At 38.4% G+C, this 27,284-nt stretch overlaps 1 protein-coding gene and 2 long non-coding RNA genes across 3 annotated transcripts; 1 reads left to right on the top strand and 2 right to left on the bottom strand.

The window, feature by feature from the left end:
• The first annotated feature begins 629 nt into the window (after positions 1-629).
• Positions 630-8,907, top strand: LOC139909833 (UDP-glucuronosyltransferase 2A2-like). Its single transcript, XM_078285870.1, has 6 exons — positions 630-963; positions 1,932-2,080; positions 5,934-6,065; positions 7,202-7,289; positions 7,749-7,968; positions 8,622-8,907. The coding sequence occupies exons 1-6, from the start codon at positions 630-632 to the stop codon at positions 8,905-8,907; spliced, it is 1,209 nt and encodes a 402-aa protein (XP_078141996.1).
• A 9,398-nt stretch (positions 8,908-18,305) lies between these two features.
• Positions 18,306-19,272, bottom strand: LOC144539846 (uncharacterized). The gene is made up of 3 exons (XR_013505127.1): positions 19,192-19,272; positions 18,886-18,953; positions 18,306-18,373 (listed from the first exon to the last, which is right to left on the bottom strand). It is a non-coding gene; the product is annotated as an uncharacterized LOC144539846 (long non-coding RNA).
• Positions 19,273-21,026: 1,754 nt separating this feature from the next.
• Positions 21,027-22,771, bottom strand: LOC144542437 (uncharacterized). Its single transcript, XR_013507268.1, has 3 exons — positions 22,692-22,771; positions 21,511-21,602; positions 21,027-21,074 (listed from the first exon to the last, which is right to left on the bottom strand). It is a non-coding gene; the product is annotated as an uncharacterized LOC144542437 (long non-coding RNA).
• Positions 22,772-27,284: the final 4,513 nt, after the last annotated feature.

Raw genomic sequence — 27,284 nt, 5'->3', positions numbered from 1 at the left:
TGACGATATTATACTTTTTTTTTATTCAACTGAGCAGGAACTTCTACAGTTCCATGAATATGTGAATTCACTAAAAGAAAACTTCAAACTACCATAAATTTTCTAGATCTCAAGATCACTAAAATCTTGAGGAAGAGGACTTCCAAATAAAAGCAGGAGAGATGCGATCAAGGTTTATAGAAAGGGGATGCAAACCACATCTTCTTAACAAATCCATGGAAAAAGCAAAGTCATTGGACAGAAAAAGTCTTCTGCAACTGTGTACCAGACTCTCCAAAAATGATGATTCAATTTACTTTTCTTTTTTTTTTGCACGCATTTTCAAATGGTTTTGAGCGGTTATCAAATTTAATGTATGATTGGGTTTTGAATTGGTTTTGAGTGGGTTTTGAATCACTTGAGTTTTGAATCCATTTAAACTGAATTTGGAACGGCTCTTAAATGTGTTTTGAACACATTTTTCCTTCTCCCAGGTGCCATTCACCCGAGCCGAGATGCACGGCCTCACCGAGGATTTCATCCACTACTCCATGTACGAATGGCAGAACGCCTCGCTGCTCCAGAAGTACCTGAAAATGCGCGACTTTATGGGCCGAACCTCGGGGCTGCAGCTGGTGCAGTGCGATGCCATGCTGCGAAACACCACGCTGATGGCGTCGCTGAGGGCTGCCGGCTTCGATGCCATCCTCAGCGACCCCATGATGCTTTGCACCGACCTGCTGGCCGACCTGCTGGGCCTGCCGCTGGTCGTTTCTCTGCGGTTTTCCTTCGGCGCGGTGGTAGAGCGGCACTGCGGCCACGCACCAGCACCGGCGTCGTTCGTCCCGGCGCCGCCGCTGTCTTACAGCGACCACATGACGTTCACAGAGCGGCTGGTCAACACGGTGACCTACATTCTGTTCTCGGCGGTGACGGAGGTATTCTGGAGGCTGACGCTGGATCCATACTACAGCGAGATCAAAGGTGAGACGAAAAAAGGGAAAAACAAATTTGAAAGTAAAAAATATATGATTGAAAGTATCCTCCGTCACCCCCATCACCAGGACCGAGCGCCGCCCCTTGGGGGACAGAACATTTGCCATCGCTGCCCCGACCCTCTGGAACTCCCTCCCTCCACACCAGAAACTCAGACTCACTCCCTTCATTCACAAATAAACTCAAAACCCACCTTTTCAAAAAGGCCTACAATATCTGACTCCCACTGCCTCTCCAGAACTGAAATGCACACTCTTGTCATTATTTTATCATTTTCATTTATTATCATCACTTTTGTATCAGTTTTTTGTTTGATTTTATATATTTCTTTTCTTTTCCTCTAGCTGTTGTAAAGTGTCTTTGAGTACTATGTAAAGCGCTTACAAATAAAATGTATAGTCAGAGAAAATAACTACAAAAACATCGGAATAAAAGATAAACGTAAAGGAAAGATAGAAAAATGTCAGAAGAGTAACAAAAGACGACCAAAACTAAAGAAAAATGTCAGAATAGTGTGCAAAAAAAGTTAGAATTGAGTAAAAAAACAACAGCAAAACGTCACTGGGTTCGACCCATGATGCTTTGCAACGACCTGTCAAGTCATTTTTAAAGTTAAAAAAAGTTTTGAAAGTGAAACAAATACATTTTGAAAGTGAAAAAGAATGTTGTAATGACAAAATCGTTTTGTCATGTTCAAAGTGAAACAGACAGGTTTGACAATGGAATAAGTCAGTGTTAAAGTGAAAAAAAAATAATTAAAAGGTTTTTGAAAGTGAAATTTAATGTTTTGAAAGTGAAAAATGTTTGGAAAGTGAAATTAACCTTTTTGAAAATGAAAAAAGTCATTTTAAAAGTCATTTTTAAAGTATAAAAAATGTTTGGTCCTGTCTTCAAACCTTTTTTGAACTGTCAAAATAAAGGTATCCTACTAACGCCTTCACTTCCTGTCCACACAGGAAGTCCCACCTCCCTCTGCGAGACCATCGGGAAAGCCGACATCTGGCTGATCCGAACTTTCTGGGACTTGGACTATCCGCGGCCATTCCTGCCCAACTTCAAATTTGTAGGTGGTTTGCACTGCAAACCGGCCAATCAGCTGCCAGAGGCAAGTTTTGAAGTGATATTTCACCCCGAAAATGAAAATTCAATTTTTTTTTTAAATTCCATAAAAATCATGTTTAGCATTGGCTTGGTAGCATGTTTGGGTTAGCCTTGTGCTAGTATTAGCTTGTTAGCATTAGCTTGGTAGCATGAGTGAACATTAGTGAGTCAGAATTTGTTTGCACACTTGTTTGGTAATATGACTTAGAGCCCGCCTAAGTGTCTAGTAGAAATATTGAGGTAGCCTTGTGCTAGAATTTGTTTGCAGATTAAGCAGCAACCATACCTAAAGCCCAAATGTGGCCTCTGATTAATCGTGCGACTCATGGTGCATTCCACAGGAAGTCGGAGGTCGGTAGTTCTGAGTTGGAACTAAATATAAATGCGTTCCAGTGCGTCTTCTCTGGAAAACATGGACGCAACAGCCTTTACCCGTTAACGTTAACGTTAACGGCAGCTATCTGACAGCTCGTTACGTTAGCAGGCGAGTTCATACAGCAAAGACTTCTATCTACTAACGAAGCACAAGTCACTGAATTACGTTACAAATGGAAACTACAAAGTTGTTACAACACATTTTCATAACACAAAAACTAAATATCAAGTGAAATCAAGTTTTATTAAGTACAGATTGATGCCGTGACGTCAGCTGTGTTTATGTCGGAGAACTCGGGGCGGAAAGAATTTTGTCCGACTTTCCGACCGGGAACTCCGACTTGAACGACCGTTCCTTTGCACTCTTCCGTGTCGGAAGTCGTTTTTCTCCGAGTTCTGAGCACAGTGGGATGCAGCTTTAGATAAACATTGAGGGCGACCGGACAGCTGAGCGGCCCCGGCATTCATTAAGAAGCCGCCGGACGAGCCGGCAGAGCCGGTCAGACTTAGCTTTGCCTAAGCAGATACAATGTGGATACGCAGACTGCTGAGTCGGTCGGTATCTGCTCTCTGCTTTGGCGAGTGTAGGATGTAACTTTCATAGTGTGTGACTTGGTAGGGTTTAGATGTAGTGTGTAACTTAATGTTCTGAATAGAAATGGATATTGATGGTAGTGTGTGGTAGAAAATCAACCCTTGTGCTATAACTTACTAGGCCAGAGGTCCTGCTTGTCAGGATGGCTCCGTTGTGACCATGGACGCTCTAAGTTAAAACATAACGTGTCTCTTTGGGGGTTTATCTTGATGTCTGCATATTCTGTTCTGTCCTTGAAAGACACTTAAATGCCTTGTTCAGTGAATTCCTCTTGGAAGAAGTGTATGTAGCTTCATGCTCTTGCAAGAATCCCTTTAATCAATATATACTGAAATAAGACGAACCTCTGACTCCATCAACTTTTATTCAACATAGTGTGTATTGTAATGTAGTGTTGTTGATTTGGGTCTGCTGAGTCTGGGCAAAGAGGGGGGTGTTTCTGGGACGCTGGAATACACTGTTGAGCCTTTTTGAGGTGTCGTGGGCCTAATTCAAGGAAACATGGGTGAAGGAGGAGCCGCTTGATAACCTCCATGATTTGCCTACACTCACTCACCCTGAAGCTAGAGCAGGCGGCTGGTGAATGCTGCCTGTCTGATGGTGCTGTAGGTTTATGACGGTGTAGCCTGATGTTTTCTATGGGACTCATTGGTATGGTAGTGTATCATTCTGTTAAACTCTGAATTGGGTCTACATGAATGCTCACCTTGGATTATGGCACAAGGGATATTACCATATCCTGTATATTGATAAATGCATGACAAAATCGTTTTGTAAGTGGAAAAAATAGTTTTGAAATTGACAAAAAGTTTCAAAGATAAAAATAAGTGGCAAAAGTCATTTTAAAGTGAAAAATGTTTTTGATAGTGAAAAAAATGTATTGTTTTTTTATATTTTGAAGGTAATATGGTGATGAATAATAATTTTAAATCAAATTAATTAATAATAAAAGGAACATATTGAATACATATATTCATCAAAATAGTTATACATTCAGAAATGAAATACAAATGTTAATAATAGTGATAATAATAATAATAATAATATTTAAGAAATCATTAAAAAAATGTACGTTTTGGTAGTTTCAGATGGTTTTAAAGGGGTATTTCACCCCAAAAATAAAAATTGAGTCATTTGAAATGCCATGAAAATAATATATATGATAAAACAAGTATATTGAAAATGAAAGGCTAAATAATTGTAAAAAAATATATATATAGTTTGAAGATAATATTGAGAATAAATATATAAAAACATTGAATGTAATATAATAAATAAAATTGGAAATTAGTCGCCAAGACGCCCGTGCACAACCACGTATGATCAGGTGCAGGTTGGTCGCAGGAATAAGACAGTCCATATAAAGGAATTATCCAGCCGCACACTGTTAGACTTCGTTAACTTACACCTTTATTTTCTTAAGATCAGGCTTGAGAAGCGAACAACACGTTTCGCCAGTTGCTTCCTCAGGTTCGCTCATTGATTGCACAATCACAGGTGTTTAAGAAGACTCGAATTACATGACTTGGATCCTCGTCACATGATCATACCGTCACTCATTTTAAACATTTTAACCATATAATATTTTTAGCCATATAATACATACAAAAATAGAAAAAACAAAACATTTAGATATAGGTGTAGGCTACACTAGAATACTATTAATCAAAAGCATGAAGGAGTAGCTTCACATTAATCAAACCCATTACTCAAAGGCATTAAATGAATAGGCTACACGTTATGACCTGACTATTTCCCTAATTCTATAGGGCTGTCCGGAGGGGAGGGGTCTCATCTGTCCCTAAGGTCATACCTGCAGGCAAAAAAGGGAACAAAGTTGAAGTTAATTCACTGGAAAAGATACTACCATGTAGAAAAAATATTAAGATCATCATATTAAAGAATATCATATTTAAAGAACACCGTTCTCAAAGAGAACCAACTCTACAGGGAGAGAGGTAAAGTTAATACAATGAAAAATGACACTCGAAAAGTTAATGTCTAGTAGTACAATTTAAAGATCACTATCATTTACTTACATTACTACTTACATTATTATTACTATCAAATCTACAGGGAGAGTTGAAGACCTCCCAACTATATAAGTTAACCGGAGGCAACTCATTTAACATGAAAAAGAATTAAGGTCCAATGATTCATTGAGTCCATATGGTTCCATAGTCTTTAGTGTGTAAATCCAGAACACTTCTGGTCTGAGAAGTTGAATCACCATGTTGCCACCTCTTGGACTGGGTAATACCCTTTCGATGCCAATGAACTTAAGGCAAGCAGCAGAACCATGATTTTTGTCTCTGTAATGTTTTGCGATGGCGTAGTCCATCTTTCCGTTCCTGATAGCAGCTTTGTGTTCTGCTATCCTCAACTTTAGATTGCATATAGTCTGGCCAATGTACATCAAACCACAGGGGCACTTAAGCATATAAATCACATGTGCAGAGATACAGTTAATAAATTCTTTTATGGTATATCTCACCCGTGTGTGGATGATGGAAGGTCTTGGTATCGTAGGAGTTCGAACAATGTGTACATTTTCCACATCTATAGTTGCCATGCATTTCTTGAGAAAGCCAATTCGTTGGATTAAGTTCTTTATACATGGAGTGTACAGTTAGAAGAAAGTGTTTGCAAAAAAGTGGTGGCAACTCTGCTGAAACTATTTACCTTGGTTGAGCTATGGAAGATGTTGGATGATAATAACGATGAAACAAACGATGAAAATAATGATGATGATGATACTTTCACAATAAAAGCCACCAAAACTCCATATTTTCTCCTTGTTTTCACAATAAAAATCACATAACAAACTTTTTTCCCTGGGCTCTGATGATAATAATAATGATGATGACAATAACAATGCTTCTTTCAGGAAATGGAGGAGTTCGCTCAGAGTTCGGGCGACGACGGCCTGGTAGTTTTCTCGCTGGGCTCCATGGTGACGAACCTGACGAAGGAGCGGGCTGATGTCATCGCCGCCGGCCTCGCACGTCTTCCACAGAAGGTCCAAAGCTCCGCCTTTCTCTGCTGCGTTCAGGAAGCGGATTCTTCCCCAAATTCTCCCAGACGTTTTCACATTTTTCCACCATTTCCCCAGCATTTTCCACCCAAAATACCCCGAAAATCGGCAAAAAATCAGGGAAAATAACCCAACTTTTTGCAAGTTGGATGATTTTATTCTCCTTACAACAATAAAAGCCACTAAATTCTCCACACTTTCCTCCCTTTCACAATAAAAGCCACCAAACTACCTCCATACTTTTCCGTCCAAAGTTCAGGGGAAAATGGGGGAAAAATTGGAAGAATCAAAAGAGAAAAAATCATGGAAAAGTTGGGGATAAACAATTTGTCATAAGTCGGATGATGATTTTTAAATTGATGATGAATTTTAAACAAAGTTTGGAAAAATTACGTTTCTAGCATGAAAATTTGGCAAGTTGGACGATGATGTAGGGGAAAATTTGTCACCTGAGTTTCTGAGTTTTGACACAATTAGAACCTTCTAAAAATAATAATTTATGTTTTTATAAGAATTATATTTGGAAAAATTTGATTCCGACATGGAAATTCCACAAATGTTTTTTTAAACTTGGATTTCCTAGTTCAGATGCAATATAAATTTGAATTCATGTTGTGTTCAAGTGTTAAAATACTTTGGAAAAATTAATTTCCAGTGTGGAAATTTCGCAAGTCAGACGATGACTTCCGGGTAAATTTTGTAACTTGAGTTTCCGAGTTTTAATGCATTGATAACATTCTCAAAATAGCGGGAAAATTTAGATGTGCTAGTGGACAAATTGGGAAAAACAAGTTTCTGACATGAATGGTATGTTCGTCGCTTTGAACCGCGTATAATTATAATTTTCTAAATAAGATTCCCTATTTTTTCCACAAATTCTGTCACAATAATGCAATATTACAAATTTATTGCGATTAAGACGATAAACCATAATACTGACGACTGCCGAAAAATTGGAAAAATATATTTACGCGCTTAAAATCCAGAAGTGCTCATTTTCGATCTTTATTTTGAAACTGAAAATACAGTTTTGATACTTTTGATTATATTTATTCCAATTATGTTTTTAACTTAACTTTTTAAAAACTTTTTAAAATAATTTTTGTTAATTTTTTTCCTAGGTGATATGGAGGTACAAGGGCGAAAAGCCCGCCACTTTGGCGCCAAACACAAAGCTCTATCATTGGATCCCACAAAACGACTTGCTGGGTAAAAATTTATGATTTTAAATTGACTATTTTTCATAAAATTTCTGATGTTTTGACACATTAACATAGTTTTTTATATATCTAATGTATACAAATATTAATCTTTCCAGTTCTGTATGGAGCTAATTTTGTGCTTTTATTTTGAAGGAGAGTAAACTTTTGAAACTAAAAAAGTTTTCACAATACATGTTCCTTCCTTTCACAGTAAAAGCCACCGGACTCCCTCCATACAATTTCCATCATTTCACAATAACAGCCACCAAACTCCCTGTACTTTTCCCCCTTTTCACAATAAAAGCCACCAAACACCGCTTTATCATTTTTTTACTTTAAAAACCTTTTGTCCCCATGCAAACCCTTTCGTCCTTTTCACAATAAAATCTACTAGACGCCTCCATGATTTTCACTCCCTTTCACAATAAAAGCCACCTCCTTGTGTCATTTTTTTCCTCTTCCTCAGGCCATCCGAAGACCAAAGCCTTCATCACGCATGGTGGCACCAATGGCCTTTATGAGGCCATCTACCACGGCGTCCCATTGGTCGGAATCCCGCTTTTCGCCGACCAACCAGACAACATCCTGCGTATGGTGAGCCGAGGCGCTGCCGTCTCATTGGACTTCAATAGTATGACGTCTGAGGACCTAGAGGAGGCCCTCAAAACTGTCATCGGCGACCAGTCGTAAGTAGTAGGAGGGTTGATGATGTCACAATGGGCAGTGATGTCAGAAAAATGTCAGGAAATGGGAAAATTATGAAATTAAATAAAATTAATTAAAATGAAAATGAAATTAAAAATGTCCTCTACAAAAAGATTAAATCAAATGAAATCAAATTAAAAATGTAATCTATGGTATTCTATTGGTTATAGTAATTTTGACTGTAATTTTATCAGAATGTCATATCATTTCTATAGTCATCTCAAATGATTTAATCTTACGTTTTTCCAATGACTGATTGATTTTTTGTCATTTCTATAGTATTTTTTATATTATTTAAATTATTACATTTATTTTTATAGTAACTTATGTCATAATTTTGTTTGTAACTTTTTCATTATTATGATTCTTTGATACTAATTTCTACAGTCATTTTTATAGTAATGTTTTATTGTATTGTAATTTTTAAATGATTACAGTAATTTCTTCTCTATTTTTATGTAATTTTTATGATTGCAGTTATTTCTACAGTTATTTTTTATGTTTTTTTTATTGTAAGTTATTTCTATAATGTTTTTGTGATTTTGTTTATTTCTATGGTAATTCCAAAAGTATTTTTTTATTCTATAGTAGCTTTTTATTGTAATTTTTCACAGTATTTCTGTTGTCTTCCCAGCTACAAGTCCAGCATACAGCGTCTGTCGGCTCTGCAGCGCGACCAGCCAGTGGCACCGCTGGACACCGCCGTCTTTTGGATCGAGTTTGTGATGCGTCACGGAGGCGCACGGCACCTTAGGGTGCAGTCGCACCATCTGAACTGGTTCCAGTACCACAGCCTGGACACCTGCGCCGCCCTGCTGGCTGTACTCTGTACTACCATTTTTATTTTTTATAAAAGTCTTCGGTTTTGTCTGCAAAAATGTTTTTCTAAGAGGAGTGAACAGAGGGAAAAGACGGAGTGACAAGAATAAAAAAAATGATTCTACTGTGAAAAATTATGTACTCCAAAAATTAAGTAATCATAATAATGAAAAAAAGTAAAAACAAAATTACTACAGAAGTTACTATAAAAATAAATGTAATTACTAAAGAAATACAAAAGATACTATAGAAATTACTATTTTTGTCAATGACTAGTTACGACAAATTTACAAAGAAATTGCAAAAAAGGTGAAATAAGATGAAATGCCTATAGAATTTATGCCTTTCTGATAAAATTACAATCAAAATGACTATAGAACCGTAATCAAAAATTGCTATAAAAAATGTCTATAGAAAAAACCGTGATCATGAAAAAATGACATAAAAAATACTATAAAAGTTACTACAGCAATGGCTGTAATCATGAAAATAATTACAATCAAATATTACTACAGAAATAACTATATAAATGATCACAATTATGAAACAATTACACAGAAAAACAAAAAAATACTATAGCAATTACTGTGGAAATACCTATAATCATGAAAAAATTACAAAAAATATAACAAATACCATAGAAATTACTACAGAAGTAACACTAATCGTGAAACATTTACAAAAATAAAACTACATAAAGTACTACAAAAATAGTAATCATGAAAAAAATATTTAAAAAATACACACAAATACTATAGAAATTACTATAGAAATAATACTAATTAGGAAGAAAATACAAAAAATAAATACAAATAAATGACTACAGAAATTTCTATAGAAATTACTATAGGACATTATCACATGAAATTACAATAAAAAGGGACATGATTATCTGAAATTACAATAAAATAGAAATTACCATAGATACAACATTGCAGTGCAGACAGTGCAAATAAATGCAGGTAAATGCAAATAACTATCGCAATAAAGATCATAAATTTACATTAACTTAAACTATACAGGCTCATGGCACCTACACACCAACCACGATTCTTTCTCTTTATACATATTCTTTTTAAAAAAATAATAATAATAGTTAAAAGGTTAATTTTGGCCGTGTATGCATTCCCGCCAGATGTGTGTCCCGCCAGTAATATATAAGAAAATATGACAAAACTTTTAAAAGTATAATTGTGGTTTGAATGCTGTGATGCCCCCCAACAATGCAAATTGGCTGGTGGGCACTCGCCCGATGCCATATCTGGATAATCCGGCCCAGAGTCTATGGATATATTCCAGAGGAACGTAATATCCTTGTGCAGCATAGTCAAGAGTCGACTAGAGACTAGAGAAGTTTCAAAATACATTTATTCAGGATTTTTTGTCTGAGTTAGCAATCTGTTCCATCAAAGTGAAAGCAAATGTGTAGAAATGTATGTTAAAGAGTAAAATTAAAATTTGCATAAGTATTCACTCTCTTTGCTTTGTTTGGGCTCAATTGTCACACTACCAAAAATTTGCTCAACATTTCATATTTAGATTGTATTTAATGGTTCTGATCAATGTTTCCTTTTAAACTTTTTTTTTAATTTGTCTTTCTTGCTAACAAAGCTGAGACCAGCTCCCTTAAGCTACTCTGCAGCAGTAACCTGTACATGACTCGGCCGAGTGCCCGCAAGTAAACGAGTCAGTGTTGTCAAACCGGTCTCTGCCATGTTGTTGCTGCTGAACAACAGAGAATGCTCCTGATGGCTTCCTGTCAGCTGCTTGGGTTCTGGGTCTTTCCGCACACCGCTGGAGCGACCGGTCAAATCACTGAATAGACGTGAAGCTCCAATTAATAAACTTTATTGGGTGTGAGTGTGGTTTCTGTAGAAGAGGAAACACATAATACAAGGACTTGTTATTAGCTACTAACATGGATTGACTAACATGTTGCCTGAAGCAATTTACAGCCATACACAATAGATCCACTAGGTGGCACTCTAAGCTCACCAGTAGCACCAGGTACCCACACAGAAACTGCAAACCAGTACAATGACAATCAGATAGTGCACATCTAATAGCTAACAGTAAGGCAGTAACTCAGTTACAACGTACAATTCACTATAAATCCAGATTAAACCAAAAGAAAGGCAAAAACTGGCACATGGTCCCCATCAGAAATATGGCTGCTACAAGAAATGGTGCACGTGGCTGCAGTGTGCACGTGAACACATTTACAAGAGCATATCGGCATATTGACTATTTTCGTTGCTGTAGTTGCTTGATAACCATACAATTATCAATTTGCAGGGAGCATTAATTGGTTAAACACAAGAAAATGGGGTTGAATAGAGTAATGTTTGCAGAGCTTGTGCACACGTTAGCAGCTAAGGCTAGATAGCGCCAACTCTTAATTACTGATTAGCACATTTATGAACGAGGTATAGCAAAAATCATATCACTATATTAACTTACATATGTGTTAAGTACTCACAGTTCAGTGGACGCACACTAACAGGTGAAACTCAACCTTGGAACTGGAGCTCTGAAAACAGTCCAAGTGAGATTGGCCTTTTACTTCAAAATAAATATGAATGACTTAAATGATGGTTACCTCACACAAACTGTTGGACTCTGGGAAATTAGTAGAGGAATTTTTCTGAGGAATGTTTTGTTTGACAAAATGCAAGAGAAAAATCCTGATTTGTTCTGGTCTTGTGAAGGTAATATGTTAAAATGGTTTTTCAAAGAAGAGTTTTTTACTTGGGCAAAATCTCTAGAGAGAGCGTGGAAAAGAAGACAAAGTATTTTGTACCCCTAAGGTTATGTAAATACTGTAAATACTTTATGTAAATTCTGTAACCCTGTGGATACAGAACCTGGTCTGTTGATTGTTTATGGGTCGCCATGTTGGATGTATGTGTGTGATGTACTGTAGTCTTGTAAGCCCATGTGAGCCACGCTGCTGGTGCTCGACACTTAAGAGCAGTTTATAGAACAGCGATTTATGATCGTCGCCACCGGTGATGATCATATTCTATCGTCGGTCGCAGCGACATATTGTTTATACTTCCAGCGACTGCCGATCTGTCATCGTTGTGATGATCGTTGCGCCCGGCCAACCGCTGACTGTAATATTCACATCAGCTTGTCCGTCCCTTCCTGAGATTATCTACTCTAAGAGCTGAGTGAGGCTGTTGGAGAGGTTTCTGCCCAGTGGTGAGTACATGTTGTTTTAAGTTCAGTAGTAGTTTTATGAATTGTATTTGATTGATCTTTTGTCTCATCTTATTGAATTGTATCATTGTGTTTTATTCTTTTATTTGTTTGTTTGTTTTACGTAAGTGTAAGGCACTTTGTATTACAGCCTGCTGTATGAAAGGTGCGTTATAAATAAAGTTTGATTTGCTTTGATTTGATTAATAAATCGTTGATGTTGGACATGTAAGATGCTTCCAACCCTTCTACTTTGTTTGATTAAGTTTAAAATCTAAAATCACTGATTTTAAAAATCCATTTAGTCATACTGAATTATTTCTCTATTTCTTTGATTACATGTAATAATGTCAGGTGTCAAGGGGATTATTGATTATTGATCATTGTGTATTGTCTCATTTAGGATTTTTCCCTCCTTCAGTCATCTTGAGGGTTTTTGTCCTAAATGTATGGCTAGTGTAGTTCCCCACTGAGTCTTCCACTGTTCCCTTGTCAGCGGTGGGAGGAGATGTGCTGAGGTGTGGAACTTTATGTCCTGCGACCTCCGTCTGACCTCCGTCTGACCTCCGTCTGACCTCCGTCTGAGTAGGCGGGTTTTTCTTTAGGTTGATACTATCAGTCTCACTCACAGGACATGCTGGACAGGTTAGTCACATGGTATCTCCTTGTACTGCATGTTATGGGTATATTAATGATGATCTTGTAATCATTGTATTGATTGATTGTTATTTTATGCATAAATCTATTTACCACTTTGGTCACTTTTGTATAAATCTGATTGAATTAACATATTTGTGTTAAAGATGTTAATTAGGGGTGATTGTGGAATTGTATAGGACTGACCAAGTTGAACGAAGTCTCACTCACAGAACTTGAATGAATAGAATGGTTCTTACACCGTTTACCATGGTAATTTGGCAGGAACAGAATAAAATGGCGACTTTTCCGCTTGAAATCTGCAACCCGCATCACTCTGAAAAAAGTGGCAGAAATGAAGCAGAGCGGTAATTTGTTGTTTCTTGCCAGGCAACCAAAGTAGCACTGAGTTGTTCTCCTGAGAAGTGACACATGATGCACGGATCTTATCCGCTCAAGTTCAACTATTTTCAACTCTTTGCGCGACCAGCTGCAGTGGAAAAATCTGCGCTCCGTCGTGCAGCCGGTGGTGAATTCGTGCCCTTCCATGGGAAATAATGGTGTTTCGTGAGGAAAAAGCTCCACAATGTGAACGCAGCCTAAAGGCCCTGAAGGCTGTGAAGTCTGTCACACTGTGAGAACTGAGCAGATGAGTCTGTTAGCAAACTGTCAAAACTCAACTGGATGCTAAAGTTAGCGACCCATATTAATGTTTGATCTCATAATAATAATGAAAAATGCCATAAAATGTGCCATTTTTAACGATACATACAGAACGGAGGCTAAAGTGGACATCAAACATTAATATGGGTGCTCACGTATTGAATTTGACAATTAAATACAAAGTAATTGGTTTAAAACAGTATTTCTACCCATTTTCAAATCTTGCGCTTTTATTTTGAAGGCTAAACGGCCAAACCAGACGTCTTGTTTCTGCTAATTGGAGCTAGTCTCACCAAAAAACATATTTTCATCAAAAATAATCCTAATATTTTATTTGTTACAGATCATCACTACAAATGTCTTGAATATTAAGTCAAATAATAAAATATGTATTAAAAAAGATTCATTTATTGGAAAAACAAATTGTTTACCAGTTGCTATGCCAACCATCACTTCTGGTTGGTCTCCCTTTGAACTCCACGATGGAAATCAATAAATCATAAATAACCGCTCGTAGTCGCGTGTCCATGACTCCATCAAACATAACAAAGCATCAAAGTCCCAGATGAGGTACTTTACTTTACCAGCAGCAGTGAAACAGGGAGGTTCAGTCAAACTCCTGAAGGTCAAAGAACATGTTGACAAGATTCATTTTCATTCAATACCACCTGTTCTAGTCAGACGGTATATTGTAGAAATGAATGTTAACTAATGAAAATGAATGTAAATAATTAAAAAATCAATAGATAAAGTCACATTGCGTCCTAGGGGATTAATTATCATTGGAAATGTGAAAATGTTTAATAAATATGACTCGCACACTGGCTCTGATTGCAGTTGTAAACGTCAGTTTCCATCTGATCCGCTTCAGTTTATCATGATAAAAAGAGAAGATGACAATACACACGTCCCATAAACTGTTCAGCAGCTGGAGTGAAGCAGAGCTGAAGTATTTAAGAAAGAGAACGCTGCACATTGCTGCCAGCGCTGCCACATATTTATCTTACAACGTTTTGATAGGTCTTCATCAGGTGACGATCTCCACCGGCCAATTTATGATTTCAGTAAGTGACATCATAAACTTTCGGTTTATCACGGCCAACATTGAAATTACAGCAGTAGGAGTGACCGAGGAGGAAGAGGTTCACCTGCCGGTCTGACTCTCTGCTGCCCGCTGACACACAGGCGGACAGGTGTTACATGTGAAGCTTAATTAACATGTTGGTTTTGATTGGCTGTCACCTGTCAGCTGAGGATAACACAGCGGAAACGTGGCTCCGTCACGGTATTCACGGGTGTGGTCAATTTATGAACCAGGGAAAATTACCATGGTGCAGATTTTGCGTTTTATGAATTAGCCCCATAGTGCGATATAATTAACGTCCTCCGAGGAATCTGGAAATTTAGGTCTGGAAAAGTCTGGAATTTTGAATGGCTCAGTCCCCTAAAACATATTTCTCTGGTGACGCCCCTGATATGAAGGATCATGTGTTTATTATAGCTATGAGTATGAAGGATCATGTGTTTATTATAGTTATGTGTATGAAGGATCATGTGTTTATTATAGTTATGTGTATGAAGGATCATGTGTTTATTATACTGAAATGAAAGACTGACTTCACATGCTTTGCTGAAGCTTTATTAAAAGGCACAGAGAAAATCACAACAATCAGCCACCAGTGTAAAAAACTCAGTCATAAAGAGAGAGTCAGAAAATGATAACTTCCTTAAAAGTTGTATTCCTGTTAACAAAATCTCTTTGAGTGTTGACAGATTTTCATTTCATGTTGTTGTTGATAACTCCCAGTTTGACAGCAGAGTGAACAGCAGGTGGCGCTGTGAGTCTCCAGCACTTCAACCAACAGGACATGGAGAGGCCACTTTAAGACTCTGCAATGACATCATAACAATTACGTCAGTCCACACAGTGTCTGTGATATCTGGGACAGTTTGGATATCTGTGATATAGTTGCAGTAGGTGACACTTTGAATACATAGTGTCTCACTGTAATTGTGTTTGTTTAAAAAGTATTGATGATAATAATAATAATAATAATAATAATAATAATAATAATAATAAACTTTATTTGTATAGCACTTATTTTAACAAAGTTACAAAGTGCTTCACAAAGAACACACTAATAGTTAAAACAGTAAAAGTTAAAACAGATAAAACAATTTAAAACAAAATAAAAGAACAAAATATCATTACACAACAAGACAGCAAAACACAGTGCAAAAATAAAATAAATAAAACTCAACATATCAAAAACGCTTCCCTGTGCAAGTGTGTTTTAAGCAAAGATTTAAAAGAGAATAAACTGCCTGCAAGCCTGATTTCTTTAGGGAGGGAATTCCAAAGCCTCGGGGTCCTGACAGCAAAAGCCCGGTCCCCTTTGTCGAGGACCTCGACCTCGGGATAACTAATGAAAGTTTACCTGAAGATCTCAGGTCACGTCTAGGAGCAGAGGAACTGGGATGGAACTGGGTCTAAACCATGCAGTGCTTTATATGTTATTAATAAAATTTCACAAAAATCCTGAATTTAAGTGGAAGCCAATGAAGGGAGGCAAGAATGGGAGTGACACGAGAACCACGATTTGACCCAGTTAACATTCGAGCGGCTGTGTTCTGCACAAGCTGAAGTCGAGCTAATAAGTATTTACTAAGAAGAGCAGAAAACAATGCACTGCAGTAGTGTAAGTGTAAGAAAAAATAAAGGCATTGATAACCTTTTCCAAGTCAGATACCCACTGGGATGGAGGGAAGCATAAAATCATAAACCTCAGTGTTTTTGACCAACTGCATGCTGGGCAGTATGCTAATTTTAACACATCTAATGAACCAGTGAAATGGATATTCATTAATATGCAAATGATGTGATTTTATGCACCAGCCGGACTTTTCCCATCCAAACTGAACTGTTTTCAGCCCAAGCTCCCAGCCAATGGACACACAGCTGCACCACAAACATGTGATTTTACTATGTGAGAGAGGCACCTGAACGCCCCGCAGTGTTTCAGCTGTTAAAGAATATGATTTTACTGTGAGGCACCTGAACGCCCCGCAGTGTTTCAGCTGTTAAAGAATATGATTTTACTGTGAGGCACCTGAACGCCCCGCAGTGTTTCAGCTCTTAAAGAATATGATTTTACTGTATGAGGTACCTGAACGCCCCACAGTGTTTCAGCTCTTAAAGAATATGAGTTTACTGTATGAGGTACCTGAACGCCCCACAGTGTTTCAGTTGTTAAAGAATATGATTTTACTGTGAGGCACCTGAACGCCCCACAGTGTTTCAGTTGTTAAAGAATATGATTTTACTGTGAGGCACCTGAACGCCCCGCAGTGTTTCAGCTGTTAAAGAATATGATTTTACTGTGAGGCACCTGAACGCCCCGCAGTGTTTCAGTTGTTAAAGAATATGATTTTACTGTGAGGCACCTGAACGCCCCACAGTGTTTCAGCTGGTAAAGAATATGATTTTACTGTGAGGCACCTGAACGCCCCACAGTGTTTCAGTTGTTAAAGAATATGATTTTACTGTGAGGCACCTGAACGCCCCGCAGTGTTTCAGCTGTTAAAGAATATGATTTTACTGTGAGGCACCTGAACGCCCCGCAGTGTTTCAGTTGTTAAAGAATATGATTTTACTGTGAGGCACCTGAACGCCCCGCAGTGTTTCAGCTGTTAAAGAATATGATTTTACTGTGAGGCACCTGAACGCCCCACAGTGTTTCAGCTCTTACACAATATGAGACTTTTGTTTAAAAAACACTTTTTATTCGGTGTTTCAAATTCCCTGAATTGTTGAGTTTATTAAAATGAAAATGATGATTGATTCTAAAAAAATACTCCAGTAATATACTCACTGGCTTTATTCCACCAATCCACAGGAGATTCATTTTCTAAGACCGTCCTGAAAAATACACATTTTAGGTTGCATTTCCATACAGAAATACAAATTAGCTAATTTAATTTGTATAAAATAAAAATAAATTACACTTTAACATTTTTTTGGTTATGGCTCTGGTTATTGGTAATACTAATGATAATATACACACAGAGATCAAAGAAGACAAAAACAAGTGAATGAAAGAATGAGTAAATCAAATAAATTCATGAATAAATCATTTAGGTATAAATAGTTAGTACTTCATTGATTCTGTTTAAGTTATTTGTATATGAATAAATTAATGTGACCAGGGAGTTCTGTTGTAGTGAAGGTAACTTACCTCTGTATGTATTTACACGCATAGCGCTCATGTCCCATGATATTTCGCAGGTCGTTCAGAGATGGGTGATTACAACTGTTTTCACTGCTTAAGGAAAATGTGCATTTAATAATGAGGTTGACAACTGGAAAATGAATCACAATAACACAGCAGAATATAGTGTTTACATTTACATTTTAGTCAAAGGGACTTTCAGGAAGTGCAAGAGCATCAAATTTGTAAACTGAAAAACATAACATGTAAAGCTTTTACAAACAATAATAACCATAGAAAGTGTTGCAGTAAGTGCATATGTTTTGAAATATGTAACAAGGCAGTTAAAAGGAACTCCTAAAACCATAAAGTTTTGAAGAGAATGCTTAAGAAAAAGCAGACACAGCTGACGAGGATTAAAAATCTCACAATTAAGCACAATGACTCTAAATATTCACTGTAGTTCTATTCATTAACATTCCAACACTGTGTTTAATGTACTTACACCCCCTCCTCGTTGACCATTAACACACGCAGGACAGTCCCGGCCTTTAAGCTGGGCACTTCATACTTGGCAAAAACACTTGGAGTAAATAAAAAGGAAACAAGCACAAGAAATGTGTCATTTTGACTCAATGTGGATTACTGTTGTTTATCTCTTCTTACACACACACACTCACACACACACACACACACACACACACACACACACAAACACACACACACACACACACTTGCACTTTTCTAACCCCAGCTCAAGAGTTACATCATTACAGGTGACTCTGATTTACCTTTCTTTATTGTACCCCATCTTTCCACCCATTAACACAGTGACGGTACCTGATGCTGCCTTTGCGAACTGGAGTAGAAACACAAAACATCAGATTATTTCAGCAATATCAGTTTAATGTCTCTGTCAAGGCAGGATTGTAATAATTTTAGCGAGTGGTAACTCTGACTCCAGCCAAAATCTATTATTTATTACTCAGATGCAGTGATGGTATTACTGATGGCATGTAAAATGTGTACAGTAGGTGCTGTTTTCTTTCTGCTGGGTAACTGGAACATTTAGGCCTTTAGCCGATGCTTTTATCAGACCAGAGGGAGAAAGATGGAGCTTGTGGAAGCTGTGAAGCTGCAGCTGCAAATGAAACAGGGCTGGCTGCTCAGAGCGACAGATCAAATTCGTGCATTAAGGAGAAGTAAAACTGTTCCAGAAAAAAAACACACTGAATGAATTACAAACCTTTGTTACTGTTCATGTGAAAGCAAAGACAATCTTTCACTGGCATGTTTCCTTGCTGTCTTTCACTCATATTGTTAGCTAGCCAGCTGCTAATTAGCTCAGAAATATCTAATGAACACACTCACCGCAGCTGAGCTGGCGGCAAAGTACATTTTGGATGGTATCTTTGAATCACAATCTTCACTAAAGACTTCTACAGGAGAGAGAAGAGAGGAAAGCAAGCACATCAGAGTCATACCTGGTTCTGATCACACAGTGTTACCATGTTACCTGTACAGGTTACCTGGTTCTGATCACACAGTGTTACCATGTTACCTGTACAGGTTACCTGGTTCTGATCACATGGGAAAATACCATGAATAAAGAATCAATGCCATAGGGGCAGCCTGTATGTTATACATAGCTCACACTGAAATTAATTTTAATATTACCGTCGCTGTTTTCCTTTCCACAAAACCTTCCTTTTGGTACGATACCATATATGGTCTGGAAATAATCGACATAGGTGTCCGTAATACTTTCTAGTAATTTCGCCACATTCAGTATAGATCCAGTGTACAGCAGGAGCTAAGAGAGCACAAGGAAGACGGCATTACAGGCAATTGTGTTATACACTCACTGAACACATGAACACATGAACACATGAACACTGGTGTGACGTCTGACATGACTGTGGCGGTTTCTCACCTTGTCCTGGTCTATTTTAATGGGCTCTGCCTTGAACAGGTCCTCGTAATGTTTTGGTTTGACATCTTTGGGATCCTTCCTGGCAACGGCACTCTTGAACTTCTCCCAGAAGGTGTCACACCTGGCCGTTACGCTAGATCACATCAGTATAATAATTTCACTCATATGATCCATAAACTGAAGCCAAAACATCATTAATAACTGAGTGAATGTATGCAGGTATGGTTATATCTTCAGCACATTTAAAGAACAATCAGACCATCACAGTGTAACTAACAGCTCTATAACAGAGCATCACAGTGTAACATCACAGTACAGTGTAGCACTGTGCACTTTCCAAAAATGTATTTTTAATATTCATCTCTACCTAGCTGAAGGAGTCTCCCGCTTTATTCAAGATTAATGTGCTGTAATGAAACTTTTGTGCAAATCTCTTCTGCCTTGAATAGTAAGTCAGTAAAACTTTATTTGTATATCACCTTTCAAGACGAGTGTCACAAAGTGCTTTACAAGTTAAAACATAAATGATATACGCAGTGCACACAAGCAACACACATAAGTGCATCAGAAATTAAAAACATTAAAAGATACAGTGACAGTATAGTCAACACACACACTATCACCTATATTTATGACTATTTTGGGGAATTCGAATCAGAAAATGACATTCACTGTTTTTAATTTCCAATCCAGTATTTTTGACCAATATCGGCCCGACACCGCTGCTCAGTATTGGATCAGTGTGTCCCTACACCATCTGTAATATGTGATGAGATACCTGAACTGACACATTTACTTTTGGATGTACATTTGGATCAACAAGCCAGAAAAATATTCCTTTATGGAAAAGGGAATATCATGTCAGTTGGGACCGGGGCTCATGGCGACCTTTTCCGTTCGATAATTAGTTCTGAATAAACTTGTATAGGGGAGAGCGGGGTAAGATGAGCCAATGGGTAAGTTGAGCCACCCACTGTATTCTAGCAATGATAAACACCATGTGTCATGTGACCAGGCATTTAGGAAGAGACTTCCACTTCAACATGGCTGCGATGGAACCAGCCACATAGGACAAGTGGTAAGTACATTTATGGTCATAAAACAGAAATGGCTGTTTTCTCAATAACAATTTAGCTACATTCAAACATATATATAATAAATGTTGGTCTATTACCAAGGACTAAAACCACATGAATTAATTATCAAAAGGTTAGCAATGAAGTAGTGTGTAGACCTTTTTTTTCTTTTTTCTTTTTTTCCAAAAAGGTGGTTATGGGGTAAATTGAGCCAGTGGTTCAACTTAACCTTTTGTTGATTTCTGATATTAACAATAGCATTTTAATGAATAGCTGTGCAATTTATTTATTTGAGGACCTGTCTATAATTTGGTCAGAGTACAAAATATTCAAAGGGTTGAAGGGGTGAATGAGGGGTAAAGACAGTCAGCAGTGCATCAGGCTGGTGTTGTAACAGCAGACCGCTGCACGTAATCTATTTACAGAAACTGATCTTACCTTTCCACAGATGCCTTTTGTTCTTTGAGAAATTCTTGACAATTCTTTTTAAGGTCTTTTTCAAAAGGCGTTTCTTGAGTAACAAATTTGGAAAGGACACCCCCACATTCAGCCTGAGGTAAAAGGGAAAAGACAAACTCAGACGATTGGCTGATATCAGTAGTATTAGTGTACCTGGCTGATTTTTTTCATGTATTTTCAGAATTCCCTCAATGCAAAATACTATAGCACATTAAACAAATATTTTGACAGCAGTATAATGTATTATATGACAGTATAATGTATTGTATGATGTATTATTTGACAGTATAATGTATTATATGACAGTATGATGTATTATTTGACAGTATAATGTATTATATGACAGTATGATGTATTATATGGCAGTATAATGTATTATTTGACAGTATAATGTATTATTTGACAGTATGACATATTATTTGACAGTATGATGTATTATATGACAGTATGACATATTATATGACAGTATGATGTATTATATGACAGTATGATGTATTATATGACAGTATGATGTATTATATAACAAACCTGTTGTGGCTGAAGAAGCATCATAGTGATGGATACGAGGAGCAGAGCCATCCAGACAGACTGAAACCTTTCTGCCATTCTGCACAGCAGCGCTCTGTAAACACATCATCATCACTGGAGATGAACTTTCATTTGCTTCAGTGTTTCATCTTCCTGTTGTGTGCTTTCATGACTCCACCTTATATTCATAGATAAACTGATTTTATAGAATCAGGTTGTAAACCAGGTCCCTGATAACTTTATTGTTCCTGAATTTATATCAAACCAGACCAGATGAAATCCCAGTGACAGCACTGGAACAACAAAAATCATGTGATTATCACCAGTTTCCATGAATGTGAGGGAGTTACAGAAGATGTTATATAGTTTTGTAAGAGTGAGTAATCAGTATGAATGCTCAAGATTGATTCATAATTCCTGAATATGTAATATCATCACATAAATAGTGCATGGTTAAAAAAAAAGCAAAAAGGTTTATAATAACATATACAGCCCTCCATAATGTTTGGGACAAAGAAGATTTTTTTCTTCATTTAACAACTTTAGATTTGAAACCAAACAGGTTTCACGTGAGATTAAAGTGCAGATTCTCAGCTTTTATTTAAAGGTATTTTTACACATATTGGTTTCACCATGTAGAAATGATTACACTTCTTACACATAGTGTCTCTATTTCAGGGCAGCATATTGTTTGGGGCATATAGTAATGTGATCAATGTAATCAATGTAAATCAATGTAGTAATAATGCAATACTCTGTTGCTTTGTTATGTAAACACCAGTTCACTGGTCATGGTTTTTAGTCACAGGTCAATAATTGCTAACAGAACTTCAAGACATTTTGCCTCCAAAGTGCCTGATAAAATGAATTAAAAGACAAGTCTCATCCCCCAAAAAGCCCGACTGCTGTAATGTCCTCTGTGTGTTTTAGACCCTAAACTGCTCTCTTTTAGTTTCACACTGTAAAATGTCTGTGGATTATTACTGTTTTACTCTCTGTCAGATTCAGGCTCAAATTAAATATCTAGTTTCCAGCACCACTTAACAGTATTCACTTCTTTACTTTGGATTTTATCGAGTTGAGATTCATTGAATTTAAATGTATTTATTTATTTTGCTTTGCTTTGAGTATCATAATGATGAAAACAAAATATCTCTGATGGTAAAGCAGAGGAGCCTCACCTGTCTCTGTGCTGTGTCGTCTGCTTGGTAGAGTTCAGATCAGAGAGGAGTGTCGACTCAGCAGGTGAGGATCCGGTCTGATGCGGCGGTCTGTGAGTCTCAGTAGAAATGTACCTGCTTTAATCCACACCTGGACCGTCAGGACACGCCCACCGACAGACCGTTGTTTCACTGTAGATTAGATTAGAGTTTTTGCATCTGCCTTTATCAGGATCTAGCTTCGATGAAAGGCTCAGTGTGACGCTGCACGTCTCAGGACACGATCACCAGATGTAGGGTGTCTCTGTGTGGTGAAACATTACAGACACACAACACAGTGTGGAGCTTCATCCACTAGCAACAGCGATCATTAGCAATAACACGACTGCTTATGATCTATGGAGAACAATTAGGATTAGTCTTAGCTGATGAAGACTGTGATGCACAGTTGGTTTCACTACTGTTGACAAAATGCACTTATTGTATGTCGCTTTGCACAAAAGCGTCTAAATGATGTAATGTAATGTAAAGTAATGTAATGTAAAGTAAAGTAATGTAATAAAGCAATAAGCCCCAAGAGGCCGTTCTAAAATCACTGTAAACCACGGCCTCTTGGGGCTTATTGCTTTTATAAAATGGTTACTATATATACCTGGCAAGGTTTCATAAAATAAACACACAGCAACAAAAAATGCAATAATTTATTGATAACAAATAATCATTCTTCCGCCAAGCAATGTAGTTCTTCAGCGACATTTAGCAGAATGGTTGCCAAGCAACACACAGACACAGTGGAAAGCATGCTTAAAGATTGTTTGGCGCAGTAATACTGATGTGATGCGGTCACAGGTGTGTGTTTATAGAGTATTTTAAAACGGCTTTGAATGCGGCTCAGCCAATCATAATCAAGGACCGGAACTATCCGTTTTATAATGTAAAGTAATGTGCTGTAATGTAAAGTAATGTAATGTAATGTAAAGTAATGTAAAGTAGTAATAACACTACCTGCTTCCATTCATCTTGCTGGGGATGAACAGTCATGTCAATCATCTGAATATTTTCTCAGGAGCTGCCAACTGACTCCAGAGTACAAACAGTATTCAGTGATTACTGTACTATAGAACGAAGTACTGCAAGTGGACCGTAGTACTGTAAACAGCAAGTATGGTCCATGTATCGTATGAAATGGGGTTTTCATATTTTGTCAGTAGAAATGTATGTTTACTGCGTAGTACTTTCTCTGTTACTGTAGTATTTACAGTATTTGAATGTATTTGTACATTTTACAGGTCGTGGTGGAAGAGACCTGAGCAGCAGACTGGTGAACATGGTGCTGCCAAACAATGCCATGACACTATTTTATCTCTGTGTGTTTTATATTTGACTAGAATAACATGATCATCTTTTCCAACATGCTGCTGTGTGTAAGTGTAACTGAAAATGCAAAAGGAAGAAGCCGACTGATAAGATATTCATAGAAGAGTTTCACTGAGCACAAAGTGTTTCACTGTGCAAGAGATTTGTGGAGTTTTGTGTTTCTGTGTTTAGAGTTTATGAAAATGAGCCTTAGTTTCAGAAAATGTGTGTAAGAAACTGTGAAAAACTGTAACTGTCTCACATTGTGTCAAGGGAGTAGGTTTGATTTTGACATTGGTAGGGACACAAATGGGGGAGGTCCGGAGAGGATGTAACCCCCACTGGAAGCTGAGGCGTTTTGCATTTATGATGGACTTCTGACCGCCATTTCATGTCATCTAGAGCCTTAATTTATATTAATAATATTTACTTATTTTGTATATTTTATATGATTAAGAGCAGCAGAACATAGTATTCATGCCCACATTATTAAAACCATGTATGGGTTGAGTGCTTAGTAGACCAATTAGTATACCAGTACAACCTCAGTGTAACACAGAATGAATATCTACATTTAGCCTACTCTTATAATCATGTTGTTACAAGCCTAGGCCTCACCTGTGACCCTGCCCCTCCTCCTGCCCCTCCACCTGCCTCTCCACCTGCCCCTCCTCCTGCCCCTCCTCCTGCCCCTCCTCCTGCCCCTCCTCCTGCCCCTCCACCTGCCTCTCCACCTGCCCCTCCTCCTGCCCCTCCACCTGCCTCTCCACCTGCCCCTCCACCTGCCCCTCCTCCTGCCCCTCCACCTGCCCCTCCACCTGCCCCTCCACCTGCCCCTCCTCCTGCCCCTCCACCTGCCCCTCCTCCTGCCCCTCCACCTGCCCCTCCACCTGCCCCTCCACCTGTCCCTCCTCCTGCCCCTCCACCTGCCCCTCCACCTGCCCCTCCTCCTGCCTCTCCACCTGCCTCTCCACCTGCCCCTCCTCCTGCCCCTCCACCTGCCCCTCCTCCTGCCCCTCCACCTGCCCCTCCACCTGCCTCTCCACCTGCCCCTCCTCCTGCCCCTCCACCTGCCCCTCCACCTGCCCCTCCTCCTGCCCCTCCACCTGCCCCTCCACCTGCGCCTCCACCTGCCCCTCCACCTGCCCCTCCTCCTGCCCCTCCACCTGCCCCTCCACCTGCCCCTCCTCCTGCCCCTCCACCTGCCCCTCCACCTGCCCCTCCACCTGCCCCTCCTCCTGCCCCTCCACCTGCCCCTCCACCTGCCCCTCCTCCTGCCCCTCCACCTGCCCCTCCACCTGCCCCTCCACCTGCCCCTCCACCTGCCTCTCCTCCTCTGTCTGAGCTACTACCTGCTGGACTGCTTCTGTCACCTGACAAAATAATACATTGATGCATGCCATATGAAGAGTGAGAAAATGTATGGCTTAGTTGAGTATTGTTATTAGTATTATTATTACTATTATTGTTGACTCTGCAAATTAGCAATTCAGAAAATATATTTCTCGTGAGCGGTGTCACGTCAATTTTTATCCGGGCTGCAAAAATGGTCCGGGTGACGCAATGACATTCTAAAACAGCTGTTATAAGTTTCGTTACAGCGTCCGTTGCTATGCCGACACGGGACACCGATGCACTATGCAGCGGGACTCATAGTAGAGAACGCGATCTGTTAACATTGACTAGACACTAACGGACAAAACAACGTTTGTTGTCAATCAAAAAAATTGCTAGTGACATTTCAGAGTCGCTTGATATTGGTAGGGACACGTCCCTACCGTCCCTACCCAATTCTACACCCTTGCATTGTGTCTCTTCTCCTTCTCATCAAGTGAGAGAGAACAGCAAGCTAAAACCCAACAGAGGAGCAGAATCAGATTCAGTCAAATCATCAATATTTCATCATTTCACAGTATATGCTGAATCCTTCTGTTATCACGTTGTACTTGAAGTGAACAAACTTTGGTGCTTCTTCCCCACCATGAGACAAACAGATGAATGGATCTGTAACAAGATGTGTTGAATTCAGCCACAGAAAACAAAGTGTAGCCTGCATTTGTCAACAAGTCCCAATAAATCTGGGAATAAGAAAATGCTGTAAAATAATTATATCCCAAATTACAGATGTAAATATCAGCACCTTGGCCATAAGAGTCGTGAACTCGTAGCTTCTTATCAACTAAAAGTCTCGTTCCAAGAGAGATTTTTCTTCACACTTGAGACCGGCTGAGGTACAAAAGTGTCATGAAACTCTGAATGTGGAAATCTGGAGACAAAGTCACATTCAACAAGATGTTTATCTTCAGGCTGTAAAACAATCTTGTCTCAATGTTCATTTTTGCCCAAACTTTATTTCACAATAGATGTTTAATCAGAGGTGAAAGACAGACAAAGCCTCACTTTCCCCTGCAGAGGCTGGAGAAGCAGTAAAGTGATGAGATACTTTGCATCGTAGATCTGGTGCATGTGTAATTTGTCTTTGGGCAGCGGTGTGATGTGGTCATATACGGTTGGTGGTTTAAAAATTTGCCTGTTTGCCCAGCTGTGAAATGGGAGATAGCAGCGTTATGTAACCTGTAACTAACCTGATGGCTGGAAATACCTGGTAACAAGGGCGGATATTTCATTTCACTGTTGGGGGGGACAATAAACAGAAAAATTTCTCAAGAGCAATTCCTGAAGGGGACACCAAAGGTGCCGCCAAAAGTACTGTTGTATTAAATGTATATAGAGGTCCATTATGAAACATTTCCATAAGCACTTCATTCCTTTCTTATGAAGATTTTATCAAATTGCCTTTGATATTACTGGGGTCTTTCTACTGAAAAATGATCGGATGTCTGTTTTTCTTTTCTCTGCCATTTTAACTGACCTGGCTGGCTGACAAATAGACACACACACACACACACACACACACACACGCACACACACACACACACACACACACACACAGCATGCAGGTTATTTACAGTAGTAGGTGAGATGCAACACCCATTAACTGAACTAAAGCTAATATATGCCTAATTAGATTTCGTTTTCCCGAAAAAGCAGATCTCTAATGTTTTGCTGTCAATGTGTAAAAGTCCAGAACGCTATGAAGCCTGCCAGAAACTTACTTATATTTTAACATAATGTTTGTTGTAATTATGTCTTTTTTATTAATTAAGTCTTCATTTATTTCCAAAATTATGAACAAAATAACATAGTGGCAGCCATTTTACATGCAGTAAGAAAAAAAGAATATACTTAGAACCTAAT

This window comes from Centroberyx gerrardi, chromosome 2, assembly GCF_048128805.1.
Source record: "Centroberyx gerrardi isolate f3 chromosome 2, fCenGer3.hap1.cur.20231027, whole genome shotgun sequence".
Lineage (NCBI taxonomy): Eukaryota > Metazoa > Chordata > Actinopteri > Beryciformes > Berycidae > Centroberyx > Centroberyx gerrardi.
Note: the sequence above shows the minus strand (reverse complement) of the source record. Positions and strands in the feature narration are given on the sequence as shown.

Bases quoted from the DNA above. Each gene is read 5' to 3' on its own strand.
- LOC139909833 (XM_078285870.1), top strand. From the start codon at position 630: ATGCTGCGAAACACCACGCTGATGGCGTCGCTGAGGGCTGCCGGCTTC. The intron at 2,081-5,933 runs GCAAGTTTTGAA...TGCTTCTTTCAG, and splicing joins CGGCCAATCAGCTGCCAGAG to GAAATGGAGGAGTTCGCTCA. The intron at 7,969-8,621 runs GTAAGTAGTAGG...TTGTCTTCCCAG, and splicing joins ACTGTCATCGGCGACCAGTC to CTACAAGTCCAGCATACAGC.